This window comes from Protobothrops mucrosquamatus, unplaced genomic scaffold, assembly GCF_001527695.2.
Source record: "Protobothrops mucrosquamatus isolate PMUCROS unplaced genomic scaffold, P.Mucros_1.0 scaffold1504, whole genome shotgun sequence".
Classification (NCBI taxonomy): Eukaryota; Metazoa; Chordata; class Lepidosauria; order Squamata; family Viperidae; genus Protobothrops; species Protobothrops mucrosquamatus.
Genome location: NW_015387677.1, coordinates 117,335 through 143,161, shown reverse-complemented (window position 1 = coordinate 143,161; position 25,827 = coordinate 117,335). Strand labels below are relative to the sequence as shown.

At 35.0% G+C, this 25,827-nt stretch overlaps 1 protein-coding gene across 1 annotated transcript in view; it reads left to right on the top strand.

The window, feature by feature from the left end:
• The window catches only part of TSHZ1 (teashirt zinc finger homeobox 1), a 51,276-nt gene extending 28,819 nt beyond the window's left edge, over nt 1-22,457 (top strand). Inside the window, exons 4-5 of the mRNA XM_015822253.1 lie at nt 16,779-16,838; nt 18,583-22,457. Coding sequence (XP_015677739.1) covers nt 16,779-16,838; nt 18,583-21,773 — 3,251 coding nt within the window. The 3' untranslated portion in view covers nt 21,774-22,457. The remainder of the gene's footprint in view (nt 1-16,778; nt 16,839-18,582) is intronic.
• Nucleotides 22,458-25,827: the final 3,370 nt, after the last annotated feature.

Genomic DNA, 25,827 nt, shown 5'->3' with positions numbered 1-25,827 from the left:
CGTGGACCAGATCCTCCGGATATGGCCCAAGCTCCGTCAGGAACCTCTCAGGGTCCATCAGTCGCCTGGGACGGAACCATCTAGGCGGTTCCGTCTCCCTGCGGCGAGGGGGAGCGGTCTGGAAGTCCATCCTTAGGAGAGAATGATCTGACCATGACAAGGGCTCAATAACTATCTCCCCTAATACCAGATCATTTTGACATTTTGACTCGAAAAGAAAGAAATGTGGATTTCTGCGTAAATCAACAGTCATAATTTCTTACCATCAGCTCTGATAGGCTATTACACAACTGATTTCCAAATCTAAACTTTGCTTCTATTGAAACTTTTCAAAATGTTACCTATAAATTAGCAAATACCTACAAAAAATTAAGTACATTTGGACACTGTCAGTAATCTAAATGCATTTTGATAGAACAAATGTGCTTGTAATTTAAGACCACATATGTAAAGATAAAAAGCACAGAGAAAATTAAAATGTTACCCCAAAACAGTTTTTTAATTTATAATACAGTATCTTTGGCAATTCATATTAAAGTCCTTGTCTAATTATATGAAATATTTGATCCTAAAATAAACTTATTTATCTGCCACTTTAATATCTTCATTGTCAGTTCTAAGGCTGATCATTCTACCTTTCATTGAGACTAAAATAAACTATTTAAAATTTTTAATTTAGGAATATTTCATTTAATTATTACATGGACTTTAATATGAACTACAAAGGATGTTATATTTATTTTAAATAGGCTAATTTAACATGCAGTTTGCTGGTTCTCTATTGTTCCCTGTAAATAATTAAACTGTTCACCTTGAAATAGAGAAAATTTCTTACCTCCCTGTCCCTCACTAGCATCACTTCGTTCATTCCTCCAGTCCCCAGTTCCTGGCAGAGCCCAGAGTAAAATAAACCATGTGCTTTTGTACTGTCATCTTTGATTTGGACTATATTATCACTGTTATTTGAAGTTAACATGAAATGCGGTGTCTGCATGACCCATTTTAGCAGCCTATTATCATAATTTCACTGTCATATGGCCACTAAGTTAATGTACTTACAAATGACAGAGAAAGTGTGTTGCATGACCTTAGGGTTTTCAAAAAGTAAATGACGTAATAGGTCATATTTCAGAAAATAATTAAAGCATTTTTTGCATCTTTAGGTGTCATTGATTGTCATGGCAAAACAACTTGGTTGTTTCAATTTAAAGGTAGAAATTAATAAACTTTGTCATAAGGGTGTTCAATCAAAAATTAAGAAAAAGCTTGATAAAACTCTTGAGTTTGCTTTTTTACTGGTAAGTTTTTTTGAGGTGGTGGATATTGTTTACATTTTTAAAATTATTGTTGCTAAAAGACTTGAGCTAATATTTTTCATTAAGCTTGTTTACAGTGCTTTTTTTCTAAAAAAAAAAAAAAAAGTGCCGGAACTCACACATGTCATACAACCTGCCTTGCCTACCCTACAAGGTTCCATCCCAAAAAGGTGCCGGAACTCCGTTCTGGGCGTTCTATGAGAAAAACGCTGCTTGTTTATGTATTAAGTATGTACATAACAAAATTAACAAAATAACTATTGGAGGCTTTTGTATGACCTATACAGTTTGTTACATTAAAATGATATAAATCAAATGTAATTTGTATTTTAAGCATTCACATAGGTAAATTTCCTAGATGGATACTGGGTGAAACTCAATGTTTCTTAGAAGTACAGTTGCTGAGAAACATGTATGGATTTCAGCTTTTATGGTTTCTCCTTGATAGTTTTTCTCCCAAGTTTGTTCTATCTTGTTTACTGTACTAACTAAATTGTGACTTAAAGCCATCTATTCTCTATTGCCTTATTAAGATATTATTCATTGCTATGCAAATAACAATTTCACAACTCCTTCTCAATAAACAGTGCATCCATTGCAGCCTAACACTTTGTGCCAGGGCAGTTTTGCCACGCATTAAATAGAGCTTGGTAGTCATTTTAGTTGCTATTTTAGTAACAGGAAAAATATTATTATACTGTATTTTTAGTGTTAGATAGAGGAGAAGAGCTATAGGGTATTCTGCCACTGCCATATAATGAACATAGCACTTTGTGCTCTGTATTTTCACATGCCATTGATCCTATAGCATGTTGGTTCCCACCATTTCAATATTTCAGTATAGTTCCTCAATATGTATTCAGGTTCCTGTTCACTGAATGATCACTGCACGTAATACAAAGATTTAATTCAGTGCAATTAATATGTATAGATTTGTAAGTACTATATAAAGTATAATTTTGTAAGCATTGCTTTTGTTGGTAAAAGGATTAAATTTGGTTATGAGAATTGCATTATATTTAAGCATCTTTTTACAGTGGATATGAGGCTGGTAGAATGCAGTGTTGCCTGAAAGATCTTATGGTACTAGGAGCTTTAAATCTCGTTAGGCTCTGTTCAAACATTTCTTTGTCATATTGTAGAACTACAATTTGCTGTAGCTAAGAAAATGTCTTGTGGCACATTAAATCTGGAGACATCATTCCATGGAAACTGATGTATCTGATGATATCAAAGATTTTTAAATTGTTTGATTATAAATGTTGTGGTTACTTCTAAATGGATTGCCATATTCCAGCATGAGTTCTGTCTGTAGTTATTAAAAGTTATTTCTATGTGTTTTCATGCACAAACCCATATCCAGCACATACAGAAAAGAAAACTGAATAGTGAGGCCAAATGTGTGGTGAAATGAAATTATATCAGTGGTTCCAGATGTATATAACATAATATCTGTGATCTGTCTGTAGCTGCTATTACTGTGCTAATGCTTTATTTTTAGTTATGCAATACTAACCATTTTAGTAGGCAAGAAGCCCAGGGTTCTAATTAAATCTGATTCAAATTCATTTAACTCACTATAAATATAAGTTCTGCAATTTCCCACTGTTCTACATGTATGTGCTATATTCTGTCCAGTAATTGTGTTCATTTGCTCCAATATAAGACACTTTTAACTTCACTGCCACATATAGAAATTTTCCAGGAGTCAATATTCTCATCTAACTTGGAATTGTTCTATAGATCTAGATAAGAAAAAAAAATCCTGAGTCATTCCTGTGTCTGTTACTTCATGTTTATATTTTATTGGTTCAGGGTTTTTAAAACTGAGAACACATATACAGCTTTTTTATGTTTTTATTCCATCTTATTTGCAGGTCTAATTGTTTAAATGCACTAATCGTACTAAGTAATAGTGGAGACTTTCTTGCCCATTTTCTGAATAAACTGGCTGAAAATGTGGCATAGATATTCCAGCTGTGCTCAAATAACTGTGTAGCTGCAAAAGGTTTATAAGCAGGAATGATGATTATGTTCTAGAAACCAAAAAATAAAAGGCAAATCATGCAGGCTTAAGTGCAGAGACCACCCTTAAACAAAATGTGTTTCCCCTGTTTTCCTTTAATGTTTTATTTTAAAAATAAATAAAGGGAAAAATGGGCTTTGCAAAATGAATGTTACTGGGATTTGAAATGAATCAAGTTGGAATAAATAGCATTTAAAGTCTTTGTTTTCAATATATTACTACACTTAAAGCTTGCAATTAATTGTGCCTGATTATATTGAATGCAATTCTGTTAATGCTCTCCTTTTACTTTTTATAGTTGAACAAAGATTTTATTCAAATTTGTACGCATCTCTATTTGAAGATGAGATATTTGATTTTAGCTACAGCATTGTATTATTCATCTTAATTGTAATATATTAGTAAATAACATGAAAGAGAAATAAACTGTACATCTTAATAAGTTGACAGCAAGATATATGGTGAACCAGCTTGTAAACTATTTGCTGTTAATTGTATCCTCGGCATATTTTTTTAATTAAATATAACCTGATGCAGATTTCTTAGAGTTTCATAGAAAAAAATGTAACTAGACCCCCCCCAAAAAATTAACCAAACTCAACACATCAAGAAGGTCTGTGTTTTTGTTTTCCATATACCAAAATTTTGTTGACAAAAGGAGTATCAGGCAAACTTGGCCTTAGCATCTCAATTCATCCACCATTCCATTGCAAACTCAGTTTACTCAAGCTAGCTCTCATTTGAATTTCCCTTGGTTATATGAAACAACATCATGGTGCCATGAAAAATTTAAATAGCTCCTAAATCCTCTTGCTTTGGAGAGTCACAGTACTACTGAAGCTGTGCAACTCATTGTTAGATAATCCTATTGTGCCTGACTGGTTCAGAAGTATCATATTATTATGGCAGAAAGGATGATTATCCAAAGAAGGATAAGAAATTCCACTGTACAGACAGATGCTCCTTGGTGTATTTATTTCTCATAGTATCTAGTGGACGTTGGAGAAAATAAAGTGATTTAGTTGAACTTGGATTTTGTAAGTCCACATTCAAGATCTTGTCCATAAAATTGTACCATGAACTTCACTAGATGTATTATTACTTATTACTTACTAAACCTTACGTTGGAAAGAAGATTAAAAAGTGAGTCAGGTGAATAATGAAATAATAATACAAAAGATAACTACATTATTAATAAAATGTATTTACCAATAGTAACAAGGCATTATGGACATAAGGCTCATATCATACCTAGCCAAGATCCGGACTGAGTGAAATGAAAAGATTGCTTTATCAAATATATCAATATACACTAACTGCAGATTAGAAATGTACCGTATGTGAAATATAGGTGAGATGAGAAGATTCTGAAAACCGTGCATGCAAGACATGCCCTTCTCACATAACATTACAATATCATACAGCCACGTCCATTAATAAAGGATAATATGGTTTTCTTTAGTGAAAACCCAGAATCATGCCCAGACAGGGAAGGTAACAAAGTTTATTTTAAATTGTGATTCCTGATTGATATGTAAAGAATAATAAAATGGATGAAATAAAATGGAAACAAAATGGGGGATTACAGTACAAGAGGCCCTGATTTTACTTGGCTTTTTTTCTGTATGTATGCAATGCCATACTAAACATGACTGCTCTCCATATTTCTCCATTTGAAATTAAAATTTCAGGAACATTTAGAAACACTGTTTAGAAAATATTCATTTAAAATAATATATAAATGTAACACCATATATCTTTACAAAATGTAGTTGATGAATGTAGCTTTATGTTGTGACATTATGCTATATATTTAACACAAATTAGATTATCTAATTGTGAAAACTAGTTCTGTGCTTTGATTTGGCTTTTATTGTAATGAAGAGAATCTAATACGTGTATTGTTGAACTATAAATAATTAAGGATATTGGTCATTATAGTATTTATTGATATCAGTCCAGCTTTCTTGTCATTCAGAAGCTTAGGATATAGTGTGTGTAGTGATTATTCCAATGAACTATAAATTATTTGAAATTATACTATTTGATAATTCAGAAGCTAGCAGTTTAGATTTAGTGCCTCTATTTTTCTTACACTTTTAACAATCACCAGGACTGCAAAAAATACCAGAATTTTATGAAGAGTCTGCAAGACATCTCTCACCAATTCCTTTTCACTTTCCGATGGGCAATTTTTTTTCCAGGAAGCAGAGTTGTAACACGGACGCCAGCAGAAGCTGCTCCAAAAAGATTGCTGTATTTTCATTGACATGCAGTGCATTACCATAATTGGCTTTTCTACATGATAGGAGAGAGGAAATAATAATGTCATTTTATTTACAGCCAGAGTGTTGCTTTATGAGACTTCTCCAAGTTTCTGCCATGCTGTGTAGGTCAAATGACATCTTTTGATCAGTCCTGTCCAAAGATATCAAAGCTGAGTGGCATGTAATGGAGACCTAGTGACAAACCAAATCTAGAAAAGAAATAAGACTGCCAGTTTCCCATTAAACAGCCTGCTAAACAGCACAGCTTCCCTGTGTCGTCTACGAAACTACTCTGACCACCTAAATCAGGAGAATGAAAGGAGGCTGAATTGGACATTAGTACTGCAAATGACTGTCATGATTGCCACTATTTCTTTCCTTCCCCCCTCCTCCCAAAATCAGCAAGCAAACCATGTGAGTTACAGTGAGACTGGTCTTCTCTCGTTTCATTTATGTCCTGCCACTGGCTGGTTTTCTGATCTGGTTTGTTTAGGTTTGACATCAGCCAAATGGTGTAGTAGGATAAGTCTGACAGATATTCTTAGTGATTTAATGAGTAGCAGACCTTTGCAAAGATAGCTCTTCTAAAGCAAGATTTCATCTTTTGTTTTAAAAATCTGTATCTTTGCTCCCTTTCATCTCTTTTTTCTTTTTTTTTTATTAATGTATTTACCACATACTGTAGTTGTGAACTCTTTGCAAGGGTTGCACTGTAAGCTACATGTAAGATTCCATTACCCAAAGGGCATCGGTGTCTTTTCCCTTTTTCTTTGCTAACTTTTAAAGCAGGAAATTAAAGCAATGAGTTACTATGTCTACGGTTACAGTGGAGATATCGGTATAGTTTCCCTCAGGGACAAATACTTAAAATTGGCCAAATATCAAAATCCTTACCCTGTTTTCACTCAGTTCTCAGCAGAGTATGATTCCTTTTAGTCAATGGGAATTTGCCAAACTGAGCAGTGTTCAAACTGCATGTGCCAATATTCCTATCAAATGTTCATGCTAGAAATTAGAGAAGGGATCAAAGTCAAACTGTAAGTGGTTGATAGAGCCTCTGCATTTTTGCAAAAATATACACATGGTATTTAGCAGATCTTGATATATTAATGCTTTTGGATATACTGAACTCATTTTTAAACAGGTCTTTGTTACTTCTTAATAGTATATTTTTTAAATACATGATTTAATATTTTGAGCTAATTTGTACATTACATTTACCTAGAGTTGTAGGAATTAGGATCTGTATTTTTTTTAAAAATAGTATATTTGTCTGCAATTTTCCTACATTTCAATAACTTGATATATGTTTTTCCCTCCTTTTAGTGGATAAGGCCTCCACTGACATATATTTTTGGAATGTAAAATTTATATGCTATTACTTTATAGTTGCATTTTTCCATTGTATGTATATGGTGGTGATAAAAGTAATTAAGCCAACAATACTCAATTAAAGCATCACTTTGAAAATGTGAGTATATATAAGAAAATACAGCATCTTCAACATCTAAAGTATGTAGGAAGCACATCACAATAGTAATGAGGGACTTTAATTACCCTGACATCAACTGGGACACAAAGTCTGCACCAGGTTGAAGATCAAACAGATTCCTGACAAACCTAGCAGACAACCTTGCCAAAAAGTAGAGAAGGGAACTAGGGGATCAGCCATATTGGACCTAATTCTCACTAACAGAGATGAAATGATAGAAAGTGTTGAAGCCACAGGGACCTTGGGGGGGAGTGATCATGCAATATTGGAATTCAACATTATGCAAGCACAAGCAATAGAACACAGTCAAACTAGAGTCTTGGAGCTAACTTCAATAAACTTAGAGCTTGGGAAGGATTCCATGGATGGGAATCCTCAAGGGGAAAACAACTCAAGAAGCTTGGGAAATTTTGAAAAGTGATATTATAAAAGCCCAGTCTAGCACAATATCAACGAAGAAGAAAAATAACAGCTCTCAAAAGAAACCAGCATGGCTGCATAAAGAACTCTCTGATAAATTAAAAGATAAAAAGGAAAAGTATAAAAAATGGAAAGGGGGGCACATAACTAAGGCAGAATATCAGCAAATAATCCATGCCTGCAAAGATGAAGTGAGGAAAGACTGGAGGCTAAAACATATAAGGAACAGTTGCTGGAATTGGGTATGTCTAGTCTAATGAAGAGAAGGACTAGGGGTGACATGATAGCAGTGTTCCAATATCTCGGGTTGCCACAAGGAAGAGGGAGTCAAGCTATTCTCCAAAGCACCTGAAGGCAAGAAAAGAAGCAACAGATGGAAACTAACCATAGAGAGAAGCAACCTAGAACTAAGGAGAAATTTCCTGACAGTTAGAACAATTAATCAGTGGAACAACCTGCCTCCAGAAGTTGTGAATGCTCCAACACTGGAAGTTTTTAAGAAGAGACTGGATAGCCATTTGTCTGAAATGGTATACAGTTTCCTGCCTGAGCAAGTGGTTGGACTACTTGACCTCCAAGGCCCCTTCCAACTTTGTATTATTATTGTTGTTGTTGTTGTTATCTTCTGCATTAATCTATTGTTGAACTGCTTCATTATGCATGGTATAATGAAACAAGTAGCAAGGAGAAGAAAGGGATATAGCAACATTAGGTATCTATAATCTTCCAATAGTGGAAATTTCATAATTGAGTTCAGTGACAGTATCACTTTTTTTCCCAAAGTATTCCTATACATAATTTAGATTTTTGTTCTAAAATATGGCTTCAGAGTAGCAAGCTGGAGAATTTGGCCCTGGTTTTTATCACTGTATCTGCATAATAATCTTACAATAATTAAACTTGTAGTGCATATTTTATTGCTACTTAATATGCTTTAAGTTTGAGTCAGATCATTGGCCTGAGATTGTCTATTCTAATATTGGCTCTCTAAGGTCTTAGATAGATGTCTCATCTAGCCCTACTATCTGAGATTCTTTTCAAATTGGAGATGATGCAAATGGAGGCTGCAATGCAAATGGAGGCTGAAATTCATGCGCCTGCTGATTTTACTATTTAAAAAGCCCCAGGCACTCTGGGCCTAGAGTCTTTGTCGTTCCTAATCTCTCATGTTCTCAATAATGTATCAACCCTTTGCCCGACCAGAGTGTCACCTGTCTAGGTGAGTTGTGCCATCTTCTATCTAAAGTGACAGCCATCTTAGAGTACCAATATCTTAACTGACTTCTCTTTTATCATCTCTGTTAGAGAAATAGCATTTTTGACAGGATGTTGGGTTTTCTTTCTCTTGTTCCCTCTGCTTTCCTTTCCTTTGACCCTCGAGAGCACCTGATTAAAAAAAAATAGCTGAAAAAGACTATTTGCTTCCAAATGAAATAAGCTTAGATGAGATGGAACACAGAAAGAAAGTGAAATGTTGATGGTGGAAGTTAATGAATCAAGTAGCAGAGGGAGCATTATTGATGCGGCATAACATGCTCTAACAGCTTTCTCTCTTCTTCTTCTCCATATAAAGAATGCATGGCAGTCAGTTTTGTGGCTTGATTCTAACATCTGTCCCATCTTATAACAGTAATTTGTATAAGTAATGGAAACAGGTTAAATGTTCTAATGTTGCCAGTAGGGATGAAAATGATTGGTTTTTTTTCTAGTTAGAATATTATTGACAGTAGAGTGGCAGATTGTCTGATTAATATGCAGCTCTCTTTGGTGATCAAAACATTAGAAGAAATGTTTGTGTGTGTGGTTTATCTGACAGAGAAAGAGCCATTCCTTCTGTTAGCATTAGAGTGTAAGCTGCTTGTCCCACTACTTAAAAATATTGTCTAATTAACTCTAAAGACCAAAAGGGTGGACTGAGAGGGAGGAGGTGAGAAGTTATCAGATTTAAGCATTCCTATTATGCAGAAAAACTGCTGATACTGTAGAACTCTGGCATTTGTGAGTACTTATATTTTGACATATTTCCTCTTTTCAAATCGGTAGTCGACTATATTGTACTGTATTTTTCCACTTTGTAGAAACTGTTTGATAGTTATTTTATATATATACACACAGAGACTGAATCCTAGGATTGAACTGAAACTTAGAATAATATACCTATTGAAAAGAGTTCAAATAGACATTATTAACTTGCCTTGCCTATTTGGTTGACTTTTTTTGACATGTGACTCAGTTGAGAGCCAATTGTCAGGAAGAGAAAGTTTGATTAATCTGGATACTTTGGATAGAAAAGTAGTCAAAAATGCCCAGAAACTTTAAATTATGTCCACAAAAGTGATAGACATAATACAACGAATACAGAAAAGTTACCAATTGATTTATTTGTACCCATTATTAATATCTTTTGGTTCATTAATAATCCTAACTTGAAATTATTACACAACTGCTTAATTTTGTCTAAACCCATCAATCAGTTACTCTGAGGTAGATTCTACAGCCATGAAGTACTTGAAGCTGAAAGCTTGGGATTTAGCCAGTTTATTAACCTTGAGGTCAATGTTGTTAAATGGGCTAAATTGCAGAGACTTGTATTATACAGAGCTTTGGATGTTAGACTGTGTATGAATAATCTGAACTGTTTTACAGATATATTTACATGTATGTATATATATTAATATTCTGTACTCTCCTAGAAGGATTTTCTTAAAGTGGTTCTCTTATATTCAGAGCAACAGAAAAATAGCTTTAATCTTGGGATTTTCATGCAAGTTATATATTTTTATGGCCTTTTAAGTGACTTCCAGCCTAAATGTTAATTGATAATAGGGTATTACTAGTGATCCCTTTGCATTCCATAGCAAAAGGTCTTGATCAATATTGTATGGTGATAAATAATTACAGTATATTGTTCTGTATACTGTATACATTACATTGAAAGTCCTCCCTTGCTAAAGATAGTAAGTTGATTCAGCAGGACATGGTTTTGCAGTTTCTGCATTTACTGTTTACCAGTGAGAATTAAGACTGCTGAAAATGGAATGCTCCTATTTGTAAGTGCCTTAGAAGTCTGGGCGAGCTTCAGCTGGATTGTATGTAACAAAAGCATTTGTAAGTAGAGGCTTAGTTATAATACTGAAGTAATCTAATTATATCGAGCACAGTTAAAAACAAATGGAATCTGCAACCTACTGAGGTCCCTTTTAAATATGCCAATAATTTAGTGGTTATGGGTACCTCCTTTTGATATTCCCTGGTTCATAATTGTGAAAAATATATGATTAATATAAATAAGAGTGAACATATGTAGAGAATAGCATGACACGTGTGTTTGTGCAACTGACTAAGAAACGATGATGCATTTAATATATTTTAATCAGACAATTTTATTTCTTCAACATCATTATTTAACCATTATGCTTTGTCTTTTCAGACAAAGAGCTGACTTATTTACAGTATATCATTTTTTTTACTGAAGCAAATCTTAAAGGTGCTGTACTGGTAACAATACAATATATAGTGTGTCATGTTGGCTTTCATTGGAATGCAACATTTTAATGCTGCTCAAAGACAACAATAGATCATTGGGGAGATACTTGTATCCAGAAGGCATGTCATATGTATACATATTTTTAACATGACGCAATAATAGAAAAATAAAAACAAGTATCTTCAGTCTCCAGTTAATTTTGTTGTATAGCTGTAATTTGTAGGATATACCTCCTGTGAAAATTCAGAGAAACAGAGGTTCTTAGTTTTATTGTACGTTGTAATATAGAATGTACTGTAACCATACTTGTAGACATTTTAAAATCAGAATAAATCTAAATATGTTCTCTGTGATTACTGATCACAGATGCATATCAAGCTCGTAAAAAAATTATCGAAATACAGGGACTGAAGAAAAATATTCCCTGGGAAATGCTTCATCACAGTATTAAATTATTAGTTGACCTCTTTGGTGCTTTCAGATGCTAGCAATTTAATGCAGAACTATCTTTTATTTTATCTAATACTGTATTAGCTGGCTTCATGCAAGACAGGGATTCATGTAAGACAAAATACTAAAATGCTAGTTTGAATAAATTCTAAAAAACTCTAAATTTATTTTACTACGTTTTTCTTAAAAAACAGTGACCTTAATCACATATATTATTTTTGTTAATATTACTGATATTAACATTGCAAAAATCTGAAAACTGAGTGTTGTATTTTCCACTGACAAATATACATCAGTGATATTGAAGTAAATTTTGGTGATTTTTATCATGACAAATTGAATTATAATATTACTTAGTCTGTGTGTTTACTTCTTAATATTTCTGCATTGGTATAGTATGAAAAAAGTTGTATAATACATTTAGCTGACAGGAAATGTGTTTCTCAAACATGGATAAAAATACCGCTTAACGATTTAATCCTTTGTACTTTATAATGTCTGTAGAAAAAGTCAAGTAACCCAAATAAAATGTTTTTTTTTTAATGGAAAGGGATTAAAACCACAAAAAGTCAGTCTCAAGGCCTGACTTGTTTTTCCTTTTTGTCAGTGAGCATCAAATTTATTTTGTATTTCTGGCTGCATTTTGAACAGTGAAGAAGAAAATATTTTCATTAAGAAAAAACGGTTTATCTTGAAACTAATAATAGTTCAAAAAAGTGCAGTTAATTACAGAAGGGTAGGATAATATCTTACAAGGCCGACTGAGAGATGAACAATCTGTCCATGAGTAGCGTTTGATGTTCTTTATAGATTCCAAAAAAGAAGCAGTCTATGCAAATATCTGTAGACATAATATTGTTCAGGAAATCAGTGATACAAATTCTTTCTCTTTGCATTGCTTTTATAGATGATAAATAGATGTATTATAGATTAAAAAAAATCTTAACAGAGTAGAAATGTTTATTCTTGTTCAGAAAATGTGGTCTTATGTATGTTAATCAGAATTAAATTTCACTGTCTCTAGAACTGTAATATTTTTGTTGTGGTAAAGTTTATACTAAATGTTGCTGAAAAGACTCAAATATGCTTAGCTCATATGCTGTTGCAATATTAGAATCATAGGTATTCAGCATAAGATACTAAACATAAAAATGCAGATTTTTATAGACAATACATTTTTAAAATCTTGTAAAATGTATATTGCTATAATAGCCCATGATAATGCAGCATTTTCTGATCCTAAGGTCTGAACTGGCTTGTTGGGATGTGCAAGTATAAATATGATCATTGATTAATCAGTCAGTTTTTTATATCTAAATGAAAATGTTTAGATGTATACTCAAATATAAATACATTCAATAATGTTCCACTGTGTTTTTAATCATGACTGAATGTTTCTGGTTATAATTGGGTGATTTCTATCAATTTTATGTCTATTTTTTGTTTTATTGTAGATTTTGGGTTACAAAAATTGTGAATTAAATACACATAGACAAAGTTTTTGTCAATTTTTAGGTTTTTCTTATTTAAGTGAGGGGATGCCAGTTCAGAGTAATTTATATTAGTGTATTAATGTTTGTGCTAACATACTGTAGTATAACAGTAATCTTTTGGTCTTTTGCTCTAAGGTAGCATAATATAAGGCAGAAGGTTACCTTCTCTCTCTTTGGCAAATAGTTGTGACCTCTGTTTGGAAAAAAATCTGTTGGGCAGAGGCATTTTTAGCAATGTGTAGGAGAAGAGATAAATAACTTTTTTTTTTTGCTTTTTTCTCAAGTTCACTTGGTTTTAATACACTGTTCTGTGTGAAATATTTAAGAAATATTTGAATTTGATCTAATAGAAAAAAATGAAGCAAAACTAACACAGACAATCTCATATTTTAAATAAAGATATGATTTGGAAGCAAGAGTGGACAAGTTCTCCTTTGTCTTTCTCAACCAAAAATGCCAGGTTGCTGATCAAGTATATGAATCACAAAATCTACAGAATGGGATAATGTAGAATGAGGTGAAGGATAGAATAGAGACTCAGAATAACTTTTAATGAACTATAACCATAAAGCTGGATTTATAAATCATTTTTATAGATTTTTGTTAGAATGTAGTATACTAGCACATGGCAGTCTGAAGCCTACAAAAGCATTCCAGTTGGAAATATATTAATTTGTCTTCCTTTTCCTAGATGTTTATATTTTTAGCTTTGGTATTATTTAATGTTATATTATTTGAAGAACTTTTCCATTATTACTAGAAATCACATTAAATTGTCCTTTCAATAAAATAAAATGAGATTTGGGGAAAAGGGGAAATCAGTGGAGAGATAAATAAATACTGCAGAATACTGGTAAATGAAAGGGGAGAAAGGGGCCTCTTATTTTTGGCAGGCAGATTTCAGAAATGTTGAATGCTACTGAGAAATGGGTCAGATGGGAATATCACGAATTTTAGCATATGCTTCTAAGAAAAAATATATTTAAAAAGATTTAACAATGAAATTATATACAGACATACACACACCCCTATTTAGTAGAAAGTCCTATTGAGTTAAGTGGAACTCACTTTCAGGTGAATGTACATCAGTGTGTAGCCACTGAGTTCAATACGGTTTAAGTAGATTTATACTGTTGATAATCAAAATAAAAATCAAAATGAACAATTAATACATTTTTTAAAAAAACACCCAATTATAAAAGTAACATTGTTTGGTTTGGTAGCTATGCCTGCTGGTACTTTTCTTTTTCATCCATCCAGTTCTGTTTGCTTCTGGTAGAATCATATATCTGTTATTTAATCTTCCCGTGGTAACAATTCGTATTCTGAATCTAAACTTAGTACAATACTTAGGTGTATATAAGACTTTTTTTTGAAGTGGGCCCTTAGAATAAGTGTATTTTGATATAGTGACCATCTGCTCATGAATATCACATTTGTTAGTTAAAAAGAATAGTTTGATTCCAATAAATACGTAATTTTGGTTAGATTGTATCATTTCACCAGGTGGCAAAACAATAGCAAAGTTTGATAATCAACTTGGATATGTCATTGCTTGCTTTATGCTTGTCACTTTTAAATATTTATCTCTTGTTTTATTTTTAACTGCAGACCACTCTTGTTAAAATTGTTGCATGACATCTGCGTCATAGATTGGTAGGAGGCTCAATGCCACAGGCCAACCTTAGTAGGAGGCAAAATTCTGAAACAACCTGTCATGTTTAGTTTCACCATTTCTGTTTAATTATAGCTTATTAATAGAATAATGCACGCTATTTAAAATCAAGCAGTGGTGCAGCTGGTAGTGTTTAGACCTTGGACCCAGTGGTCTTAACTGGGCCATTCTTTAAAAGCCTTTACTGTATCTGACTACAACACTATCCTTATTACTTCTGTTCCTTTTTTTCCAGGAACAAAGTCATTTTTCCAACACTAACAGCATTGAAAAAAATATTTTGAGCATATTGCGTTTTAATGACTTAAACAATAGGATCAGATTTTATAGGAATGGACTGCAATTTGTTATGCTAAGCCTTTTTTTCTTATCAAAATGAGTAATGTATTTTGGAAAGTAAGAAACAAATAAGTAAAATAGCTGTTGCCACTTCGTAAATCTTTCATTGGATGCTTTCTAACTATTGTATAAAGTATTAAAAAAATGAGGCATGAACGAAAGGGTTGCAAGCGGTATCAGTCTTGGCAGGTCTGGCCTCCCTATGCTGACCCTGGACCTCTTTGATGTTGCCACTATATTTACATTCCTGAGGGGTCATTTGATTGTTGATCAGGGTGAGAATTTTAATAATCTCGGCCCTGAATATCTGCCCAAAGTTACATTACAAGAATTATAAATGGACTTTAATAAATGTATTTATATTAGTCAGGACTAAGGTCTAATATTTATTACAGTACCGTCTCTCCTCCTATAACATATTGACGACCAAACAAATATGATATATTTCCCAAAGTATTGACTAAATAAAGAACAATTCAAATCCTCCCCCCCCCCAAATATTATATTTATTTTATTATTTATTTATTTATTATTTATTAATTGCATTTGTATCCCGCCCTTCTCCTTTCGGACTCAGGGCGGCTGACAATTAGATAAAATACTAACATATGTACATATACCTGATTAAAATTTGATTAAAATGAAATATTTAAGTATGTCCAATTAAAAATAATTAAAACCCCTTTAAAATCCCTTAGGCCAGTCCCGCTAGCTGGAACAACCACGTCTTGAGGGCGCGGAGGAAGGAAGGGAGATCAGGGATCACCCTGATCTCTGGGGGCAGTTCGTTCCAGAGGGTGGGAGCTCCCACAGAGAAGGCCCTCCCCCTTGGGGTCGCCAGCCGGCACTGTCTGGCTGACGGCACCCTGAGGAGACCCACTCTGTGAGAGCGTACAGGTCGGTGGGGGGTAGTCTGTGGCAGGAGGCGGTCTCGAAGGTAGCCAGGTCCGATATATTAGAGTAAATCCCATTGGTTCATTAGTGGTTTCTTTCATGTACATGATCAGAATAATTCTGAGATTTATATTCACAGATAAAATGTCATCTTTGCCCAAGATATATACATATAGCTTTTCCCCCCTATTTAAATGTTTTGTAGTTGAATTTAGATTGGCTAACCTAGCCTGGTTAGCCATTCTAAAACAATTGTAAAATACATAGTCTATTGGGATTGAAATAAGCAGGTAGCAAGTCCAGTCTTTTCCTCTTTTTTTAACATAAATTCATGGAGAGATTAGAAGCATTCAATTTTTGTTAGTTGAAGCTTACTTTCTTATTGTTGAAACAAACCAGTTTTATAATATGCGGTTTAATACTGACATACACCACATAAGGCATACCTAATACATTTTAGAATTCAAACAGAATTATATATACAATTAGATGTCTTGCAAGATGAGCAGCCATACAAATATGATAATAAATAAATAAAGTGTATTTTAAATCTATACTGCATATTGTAATTACACATTTTAAATCTACGTTAGAGCAAGTTTGGTATAGTGGTTAAGGTATCAGGCTAGAAAGCAGGACACTGTGAGGTCTAGTCCAGCCTTAGGCACAAAGCCAGCTGAATTACCTTGGGCCAGTCACTCTCTTTCAGCCCTAGGAAGGAGGCAATGGCAAGTCACTTCTGATATTTGGCCAAAAAACTGCAGGAAGTTGTCCAGGCAGCCAAAAGCATTGACTTAAAAAGAAAAAAAAAACCCTATATTACATATTTTAATTATGTTACATATTGCAAGCCTCGTGCTGAATGCCAATAGGTTTCTCTGTAATAATTCCTGTATAACTCCCTGTTTTTTTCTTTCAGAAACTGGTCAAGACATAATTGTTCTGGAAAGTGTTTGGGAATTATTGGATGTTGCCATTTGTAATGGGCTGTAATAGAACCTTAAGAGACAGGAGAAAACGCTTCAACCTAGTCCTAGACAGTGGTGTGATAAAAGAAATCTGGGTCCAGAGTAGAAATGGGGGTGAAGAAAGCATTTCAAAATTGACCCTCCCTAATTCTCTGGAACATAAAGGCCGGGAAGGAGGGAAATGTTTCAGACTTGCAAGACTGTTATTATAACCTTATAATAAATATCATATTAGTATTCTTGGTTTCAGTTTCCCAGTCTGGACTACGCTAAAGAATTGCTACCCTATATCAATCTGGGTACCTTGTTGGAATCTTGTTTCAACGTTCAATCTAAACATAGATTAATCTGCTTTTGTATTGGTTTTATTGACTTGGGATAGTTTAACTATATTGTGTTGTAGAATTTTATTTTACTGTTTACTGCAGCGAGTACTTTATTATGTGGTAGTTAGTTAATTAGTTAGTTGGATATAACTATATTGTAAATTAAAGGGAAGTTTTTAGGGAAATCTCTAACATAACCAAGAAATGGATCCCTGCACATTCTCAGGGCCCCAGGCTTGGGCAGAGAACCTGGTCTTCAGGCCTTTACAAAAAGCCAGTAGTGTCAGGACCTTTCTGTACCCAGAGGGAGAATGTTTCACAAGCTTGGAGCTATGGCAGAAAAGGCAACAACCAAAACCTTGAATTGTAGCTTGGCACATTGGCAACTAATGCAGCTCACAAAGTAGTGTTGTTACATGGGCCAAAAAACTGGAACAATTTATCACCCATGTTGCTGATTCTGCACCAGCTGAAGCTTCTGAGTGCTCTTCAAATGCAACTCCTGTAGAGTGCATTGCAATAATCCTGACTGGAGGTCATGAGGTAATAAGAGATAGTAAGCAGAGTACTTATCTGTTAATATTTTAGCATGTATTTTTATCTTCCAATAATGTGTTAAGAAAACTTAGTTACCTAGTGCCTATTGTTACTTCTGTTCAAACGCTTAGTTGTATGCCTTTTACCAGGTTGATCCTTTATATTGTATATTGTGGATAGATTGTCTCATCCAGTTAACTTGGGTTAATTTTAAATACAAAATTAGAATTTATTTGAACTACAGATTCAGTCCATAAAGTAAAAACAGCACCATTCAGAAGAAAAATTGGAAAAATATGAAGAAAAAAATTGCATTGTATTATTCATAATATAGGCATATATAACTCTTAATGATAACAATACTTAATAATTAGTGTTTAATTTAAACTCTAATATGAGTTTTTTTTAGTTTTACTCTATTTTCATAGAACTTTATAGTCATTCTGTGTTGCATAGACTGGATTGTTGAATGTAATATATTGAAATTAAACTGAATAAGTTTCTATTGTTGTGGAAAAAAATACAATAACCCATCCATTTAGCAATCTGGTAAATGAGTAAATAAATTGAAGTCATAATCCTCAGATTATTTACTCCAGAACAGCAAAATTGTAATGTAATTATATCATAATAAGTAACTGAAGAATGTATTTTAGCTTCAGTCAGACTTGGTTATTATGCTGGTAAAACATTAATCCTACTGATGTGTCATGCAGTTGTTTAGTTGTAGAGGGAATGCTTTGATTTGAGAAGGTATATTATCACACAGAAGTAAAAGCTATGAATATAATCCTCATTTATTGTAATAGTTACAGTGTGGGAAAATGGCTACATTCTTTAATGGTTCTCTTGTTTTTTTTTTCTTTCTCTCTTTTTTTCTCTTTCTTTCAAGCTTATGTTCCTGAAGAAGAACTCAAAGCAGCAGAAATTGATGAAGAAAGCGGGGAGGATGATGGGTTGCCTCTGGACATTCAAGAAACTGAGTACACGGGCCATGATGAAACAGAGATCAAGGAGGCTCAAAGTTACCAGAATTCTCCAGTCAGCACAGCAACAAATCAAGATGCAGGTTATGGTTCACCATTCAGTGAAAACAGTGACCAACTGGCCCATTTCAAAAGCACTTCCTCTAAAGAAGAGAAAGAAGATCACAAGTGCTTGGACAATGCTTCCTACCCACAGGACAGCTTAGCACAGATAAAAGCCGTGTATGCAAATTTACTGTCAGAATCTTGTTGGTCTGGTTTAGCTTTAGATTTAAAAAAAGCAAAGAATAATGAAAACAGCCAGAAAGAAAGCACCCCTAACAGCACCACTAGTATCAGTACCCCAAATACAAGTGCCAGTACCAGTACCAACACTACTACCACTACAAGCATCAGTAGTACTAGTAACAGTAGCAGTGGCAGTTCAGGTTATGACTGGCATCAAGCGGCTTTGGCCAAAACTCTGCAACAGACCTCATATGGACTTCTACCAGAGCCCAGTCTGTTCAGCACAGTACAACTTTACCGGCAAAACAATAAACTGTATGGTTCTGTGTTCACTGGTGCCAGTAAATTCCGGTGCAAAGACTGTAGCGCAGCGTATGATACACTGGTAGAGCTTACAGTGCACATGAATGAAACTGGACATTACCGGGATGACAACCAAGATAAAGAATCTGAAAAAACCAAACGGTGGTCAAAGCCCAGAAAGCGATCACTTATGGAAATGGAAGGCAAAGAGGATGCCCAGAAAGTACTAAAATGCATGTACTGTGGTCATTCATTTGAATCTTTACAAGACTTAAGTGTCCATATGATAAAAACAAAGCATTACCAGAAAGTGCCTCTGAAGGAACCAGTACCAGCCATCACCAAACTGGTGCCTTCTACCAAAAAACGAGCACTTCAGGACTTGGTTTCACCTTGCTCACCTGAGCCAACAGCAATCACTTCAGAGACGACACTTAGTGAAGCAGCAAAGGATCAGAAAACTGCCAATCCATATGTAACGCCCAATAATCGCTATGGCTATCAAAATGGTGCTAGCTACACTTGGCAGTTTGAGGCCCGCAAAGCTCAGATATTAAAATGCATGGAATGTGGCAGTTCTCATGACACTTTGCAGCAGCTGACTGCTCACATGATGGTCACAGGACATTTTTTGAAAGTAACTAATTCGGCCTCTAAGAAAGGAAAACAGCTAGTACTGGACCCTGTAGTTGAAGAAAAGATACAGTCCATACCTTTGCCACCTACCACTCATACAAGATTACCAGCTACAACTATTAAAAAGCAGCCGGATTCTCCTGCTGGATCTACAACTTCTGAAGAAAAGAAGGAGCCAGAAAAAGAACAGGTGATTGTTACTGAAACAGACAAAAAAATTAAAGAAGAAAATGAGGACTCTGCAGAAAAATTTGAGCCAGTAGCTGTATATCAGTACCTCCGAGAAGAGGATCTAGATGAAAGTCCAAAAGGTGGAATTGACATATTGAAATCTCTGGAGAACACAGTAACCACAGCTATAAGCAAAGCTCAAAATGGAGCACCTTCCTGGGGAGGCTACCCTAGCATTCATGCAGCTTATCAGCTTCCAGGAACCGTTAAATCCCTTCAGCCAACTGTGCAAAGTGTTCAGATTCAGCCATCATATGCTAGCAGTGTAAAATCATTGTCTTCAGAACACAGTGCGCTAATCCATTCACCAGGCAATCTGACACCCCCTCCTCATAAAAGTAATGTCTCTGCCATGGAAGAGCTAGTAGAGAAGGTCACGGGCAAAATCCATATTAAAAAAGAAGAAAAGCCTTCAGAGAAAGAAAAATGTTCTCCAGTCAAGCCATTGTCCCCTGCTCCTAAGGAAAGCAAAGACTTTCCAAAATCAGAGGAAAGCAACAAACAACAACAACTACTACATCAGCAGCCACAACAGCAAAAACAGAGTCCTGAGACTGAGGTTCAGAAGGTCAAAAAGGATGTTCTAGCTGACCCGCATGCACTTAATGGTACTGAACCACCTAAAGCAAAAGTCACAAATGGCTGTAATAACTTAGGTATCATTACAGATCATTCACCAGAGCAATCATTCATTAACCCACTGAGTGCTTTGCAGTCCATCATGAATACCCACTTAGGAAAAGTCTCTAATCCTGTAAGTCCTTCTTTGGATCCTTTGGCCATGTTATATAAAATTAGTAACAGCATGTTGGACAAACCCATTTACCCTACAACTCCGGCCAAGCAAGCTGAGGCTATTGACCGGTACTATTACGAGAACAGCGATCAGCCTATTGATTTAACAAAGTCTAAAACCAAACCACTGATTTCCAGTGTGACTGATTCTGTCTCATCTCCTCTAAGAGAAAGTGCCCTAATGGATATTTCTGACATGGTAAAGAACCTCACAGGGCGCTTGACTCCCAAGTCTTCGACTCCATCTTCTGTGTCAGAAAAATCTGATGCAGATGGAAGTAGCTTTGAAGAAGCTTTGGACGAACTGTCTCCAGTACACAAGAGGAAGGGTAGGCAGTCAAACTGGAACCCTCAGCATCTTCTCATCCTTCAAGCCCAGTTTGCTTCCAGTTTGAGGGAGACACCAGAAGGCAAATACATTATGTCGGACCTAGGCCCACAAGAACGGGTTCATATCTCAAAGTTTACTGGTCTTTCCATGACCACAATTAGCCACTGGCTGGCCAATGTGAAGTATCAGTTAAGGAGGACAGGTGGAACTAAATTTTTAAAGAATTTGGATACAGGTCATCCTGTTTTCTTTTGCAATGATTGTGCCTCTCAATTCAGGACTGCTTCCACATATATAAGTCACTTGGAGACACATTTAGGGTTCAGTTTGAAGGATCTGTCCAAATTGCCCCTTAATCAGATACAAGAACAGCAAAATGTTTCCAAGGTCCTCTCAAATAAGACTTTAGGCTCACTTGGAATTGCCGAGGAGGACTCAGGATCCACATTCCAGTGCAAGCTCTGTAATCGAACTTTTGCAAGCAAGCATGCAGTCAAACTGCACCTTAGTAAAACACATGGGAAGTCCCCCGAGGACCATCTGATCTATGTAACTGAGTTAGAAAAACATTAGCGTCCAGGTAAGCAACCAGGTATGCAAGTGACCACAGGAACATTGCACTAAACTTCATAGTACTGCACTAGGCCTGATCTGAGCCTCTGAAATCAGTCTTACTTTTGTTGCTGAACTGCCTATCTGGAGCTTGGTTTTTCTTACATACTTTTGTAGTTATATTTATATGCTCTTTGTCTGATCTGTGCATGTTTTTAAAACCTTTTTTTTCCCTTTCCTTCCCCCCCTTCTTTTTCTGTGAGTCAAAGTCTGACCTTTATTTTCAACATATGTCCTTGATGTTAAGCTATCTTTTGTAGACTATAGTGGGAGACACTATTGAGAGACATTAATTTAGCCGTAAAGAAAGACACAAAGAACAATAACAAAAAGACATTCTAAAATTACAAAGTTGCCATGACAATAAAGGTCACAGAACCCCGTAGTGTCAGTTTTTAACCCTCTGAGGACTATAATAGTATTCTGTGCCTTTCCCAAAAGAAGGTGTGTGTTTTTTTCAAAAAAGGCATTTCATCCTAATATAACTGGGTCAAATTCACTTATATTTAAATGTCAAAAAGCCTTTTCCCCCCAAAAAATGCAGTCTTGATTTGCAAAGAAAAGATGCATGCCATTCTTGAATAATTATAAAAAGTGATTAAATGCTCAAGGAGTTAGAGAACGATGACCCATGTTTTAAAAAATAAAAATCACAAACCAATTTGCCACTATGTCCAAACCCTCTGAATGCTGAACATTGCCACTTGACTGGCATAAAAAGTATGCAAGTTATTTTAAAAATGTAAAAAAGTTATTTCTTTTTCCTGTAAGATACTGCAGTTTATAGTTATTTACAAATGTAAGCTTTGGTACAGGCTGATCTTTCTATAGTGTGCTGCATTGGTACATGAAAATGAAACAAAACAACAAAAAAATGGGGCAAGTGTTGGATTCTGATCCTTGTAAATTGCCAGCATCAGCTTAGGTTAAAAAAAAAACAGTACATGTTGCATATTGTACCATTTTAAATTGTTCAACTTCCTTTGTACCTTCTGGCTGTATGCTTTCTCTCTTAACTTTTTATATTGTCATTTTATATTCAATTTCTGTGTATATAATGTAAAAACACACTTTTTTGAATAAAATTGAGTTCCTGCAGCTTGAGTTAAATAGAGAAATTTTACTGGCACCTGCATCTTCCCAGATGCATGTACTCAAAGGAGCTATCTGACAAAATAAATAAAAATAAAGCAAACAATGCACTATGAATTATACATTTTGATGTTTTATCATTAATATTGTACAGTACCTTTTTGGTTCACGCAATGAAATCCACTGTTTTCTCAAATGTAAAATAAACCCACATGCAGTTCTTGATTTGTGCATATTGTGATGTCATCATTACTTTGCCTTTGAGGTCTTCATTTCAGCAGGTACAAATTTCAGCCTGAAGTATGTGTGAAATAATTTCTGTACTCTTAATATGCACCATTCTGTTACATATGCAATGGCGATGTTCCAATTGTTACTGCAATAATTCACAGATGCTGATGAATACATTGTGTAATTTTTTTATGTGGTGTAGGTGTTTAATCTGCTTTGAAAACATGACTTTTGCCCACCTGAATGGTGTATAAGTTCCTGATAGCTACCCATTTGGACCATGCTCTTTAAAAAGCATCCACTTGCTTCATCTTTAACCCCTGTTTTTGTGTAACAGATTTGCAGCTTCTTTCAGACTGAAGCCACACTTGGTTTTTGAGTAGAATGCTGCAGACTACACTTCAGACAGTAGGAGGCAGTCAGGTCAAAAAGTACATTTATTTCATTTATAGTCAATCAATAGCTGTCCCTATAAATAATATATTTAATACATTTCCTTTTATCTTGCATTAAAAAGAACAGTTCACTACATTTTTCAAAATCTTGGTGAACTTTCTATTGAAGAAGTTTATAGCTCCTCAGATGAAGCCTGAAAGTCATGGTCTATATCTTCTACAATTTCCCACTTTACCTCAGAAGAAGTTGCATGATGATTATGACTACAAGTAGTCCTTTTCTTATGACTGGTCTGTTAAGAACTGAAGTTGTGACAGATGTCTCCAGAGCAACTTACGAGTTACAAAGGCTGAACACACACTCATACACAGACCCATGATCACGTGATTGCATTTTGGGCACATTTTACAGCTGTTTGCTACATTCTATTGTAATGTGACTGTTTTGTGACTTTTTTTTGGCATTCCAGTTTCTGGCAAAAATTGCCCATTGGGAAAAATTCATTACTTACCAGTCACTTTAAGGGACCATCGCATAAAACGTCATAAAATCAGGTCTGATCACATGTCACCGCATGACTGCAGTGGCTTGCAACAATAATTGTGGAGTCAATTATTTATATCCTTTATTAAATTTGTTCACGGCCTATCTCACCATGAGGTGACCTTGGGTGGCTTGCAATATTAAAATGAAACCAGTATTACCAATTACGATTGTAAGTCGAGGACTACCTGTACAGTAGGAGGGCTGGCTTTTAGCCCTGTGTTCTTGCTCTACAACAAATAGCGGCAACTTGATGCCATCCAGATATTTGCAGGCTTCAATATTTGTGAGCCCCAACAGCCATTTTCAGTGGGAAAAGATAATGGAAGTTGATCTAACCTATCTGTAGGGTATCTGGTTTATTCCCTTCTGTCTTCAAGTTCATTTTGATTTCACTTGTTAATTGTTGATTTGGAGTCATATTTTCCTCTCTGCGTTCAAGAATATTTCTCACTTATTGCTCCTCCTGTCTCTTAATAAACATAAATATTATAGCCTCTGAAGCCCCTAGATACGGCTCTGTAGGTAAATATGACTTTTACATACAGACACCCCTGACAGATCTGGCATCTTGTTGCAACACTTCATTTTTACAGTAGCCAACTGCTTCTGAGCTGCCCAGAAGTGGAAGATGAAGACATACTCTACTGCCAAATTCCCTGCACTGAATTTGGAAGCATGCTGTCTGCAATTTGGAGGTAACTTTCAGTCTTCAAAATTATAGACAGACGAGGCCATAGCAGGGCACCTGTCGTGCTAGTTTTTGCTCTTCTGTGCATCAATTTACATTTGCTTAAATTTACAGGTAGTCCTTGATTCAACCGCAATTGAGCCCAAAATTTCTGTTGTTAAGCGAGGCATTTGTTAAGTGAGTTTTGCCTCATTTTACCACCTTTCTTACCACAGTTGTTAAGTGAATCAGCACAGTTAGGTTAGGTGAATCTGGCTTTCCCATTGACTTTGGTTGTCAGAGGATCACGAAAGGGGATCACACGACACCAGGATACTGCAACTGTCATAAATATGAGTCAGTTGCCACGTGTCTGAATTTTGATCATGTGACCGTGTGGATGTTGCAACGGTGGTAAGTGTGAAAAATGACCAGCCTATAATTTTCTTTCGTTCCCTTTTAGGAAATTAGTATTGAATTGATAACTTTCTAGTTCTCTGGAAATAAGTATTTTCTGGGGGGAAAAGTTAAATATTTTGCTATTGGAGTAGTCATTTCACTTCTTTCCATTCTTTAAGAACACTGGGGGTGAGTGACACTAGGACCCAGTGACAGATTACTGTAGAAAGTTATCCTAGAATATCTTCTCTTGTTACTTCAATTTCCTGTAGTTATTCCTTCTGAAAGTCAGTACAGGCTCAGATCTTTGCCCTGTATATTCTCTGATAAGGACAATACAAAAATGTGTTCTCTTTCAATCTCTATATCCTCTTGACATTTCTCAGAACTAGTTGTTTATTTTTCTAATTGAAGAAAGGGACATAGCAGGATTTATACGTTGGACTGATATACAGGCTTTTTTTTTTTTTAAAGAAATGTAATTTGAGAAGCAGCCCTCGGAATCTAATTCAGCATGTTTTTAATGGTTGAAAGCTTCCTAATAAGATGGCCTGCTTAATGACTTGTTCACATAGTACATTTGAAAAGAATAGGTGTAGCATTTGCTAAAGATTAATTAAATTGTGGAAGTTCATGGCAATGAAATAGGTGCACCAAGCCATATAAGACTTCTGCTTAACACTG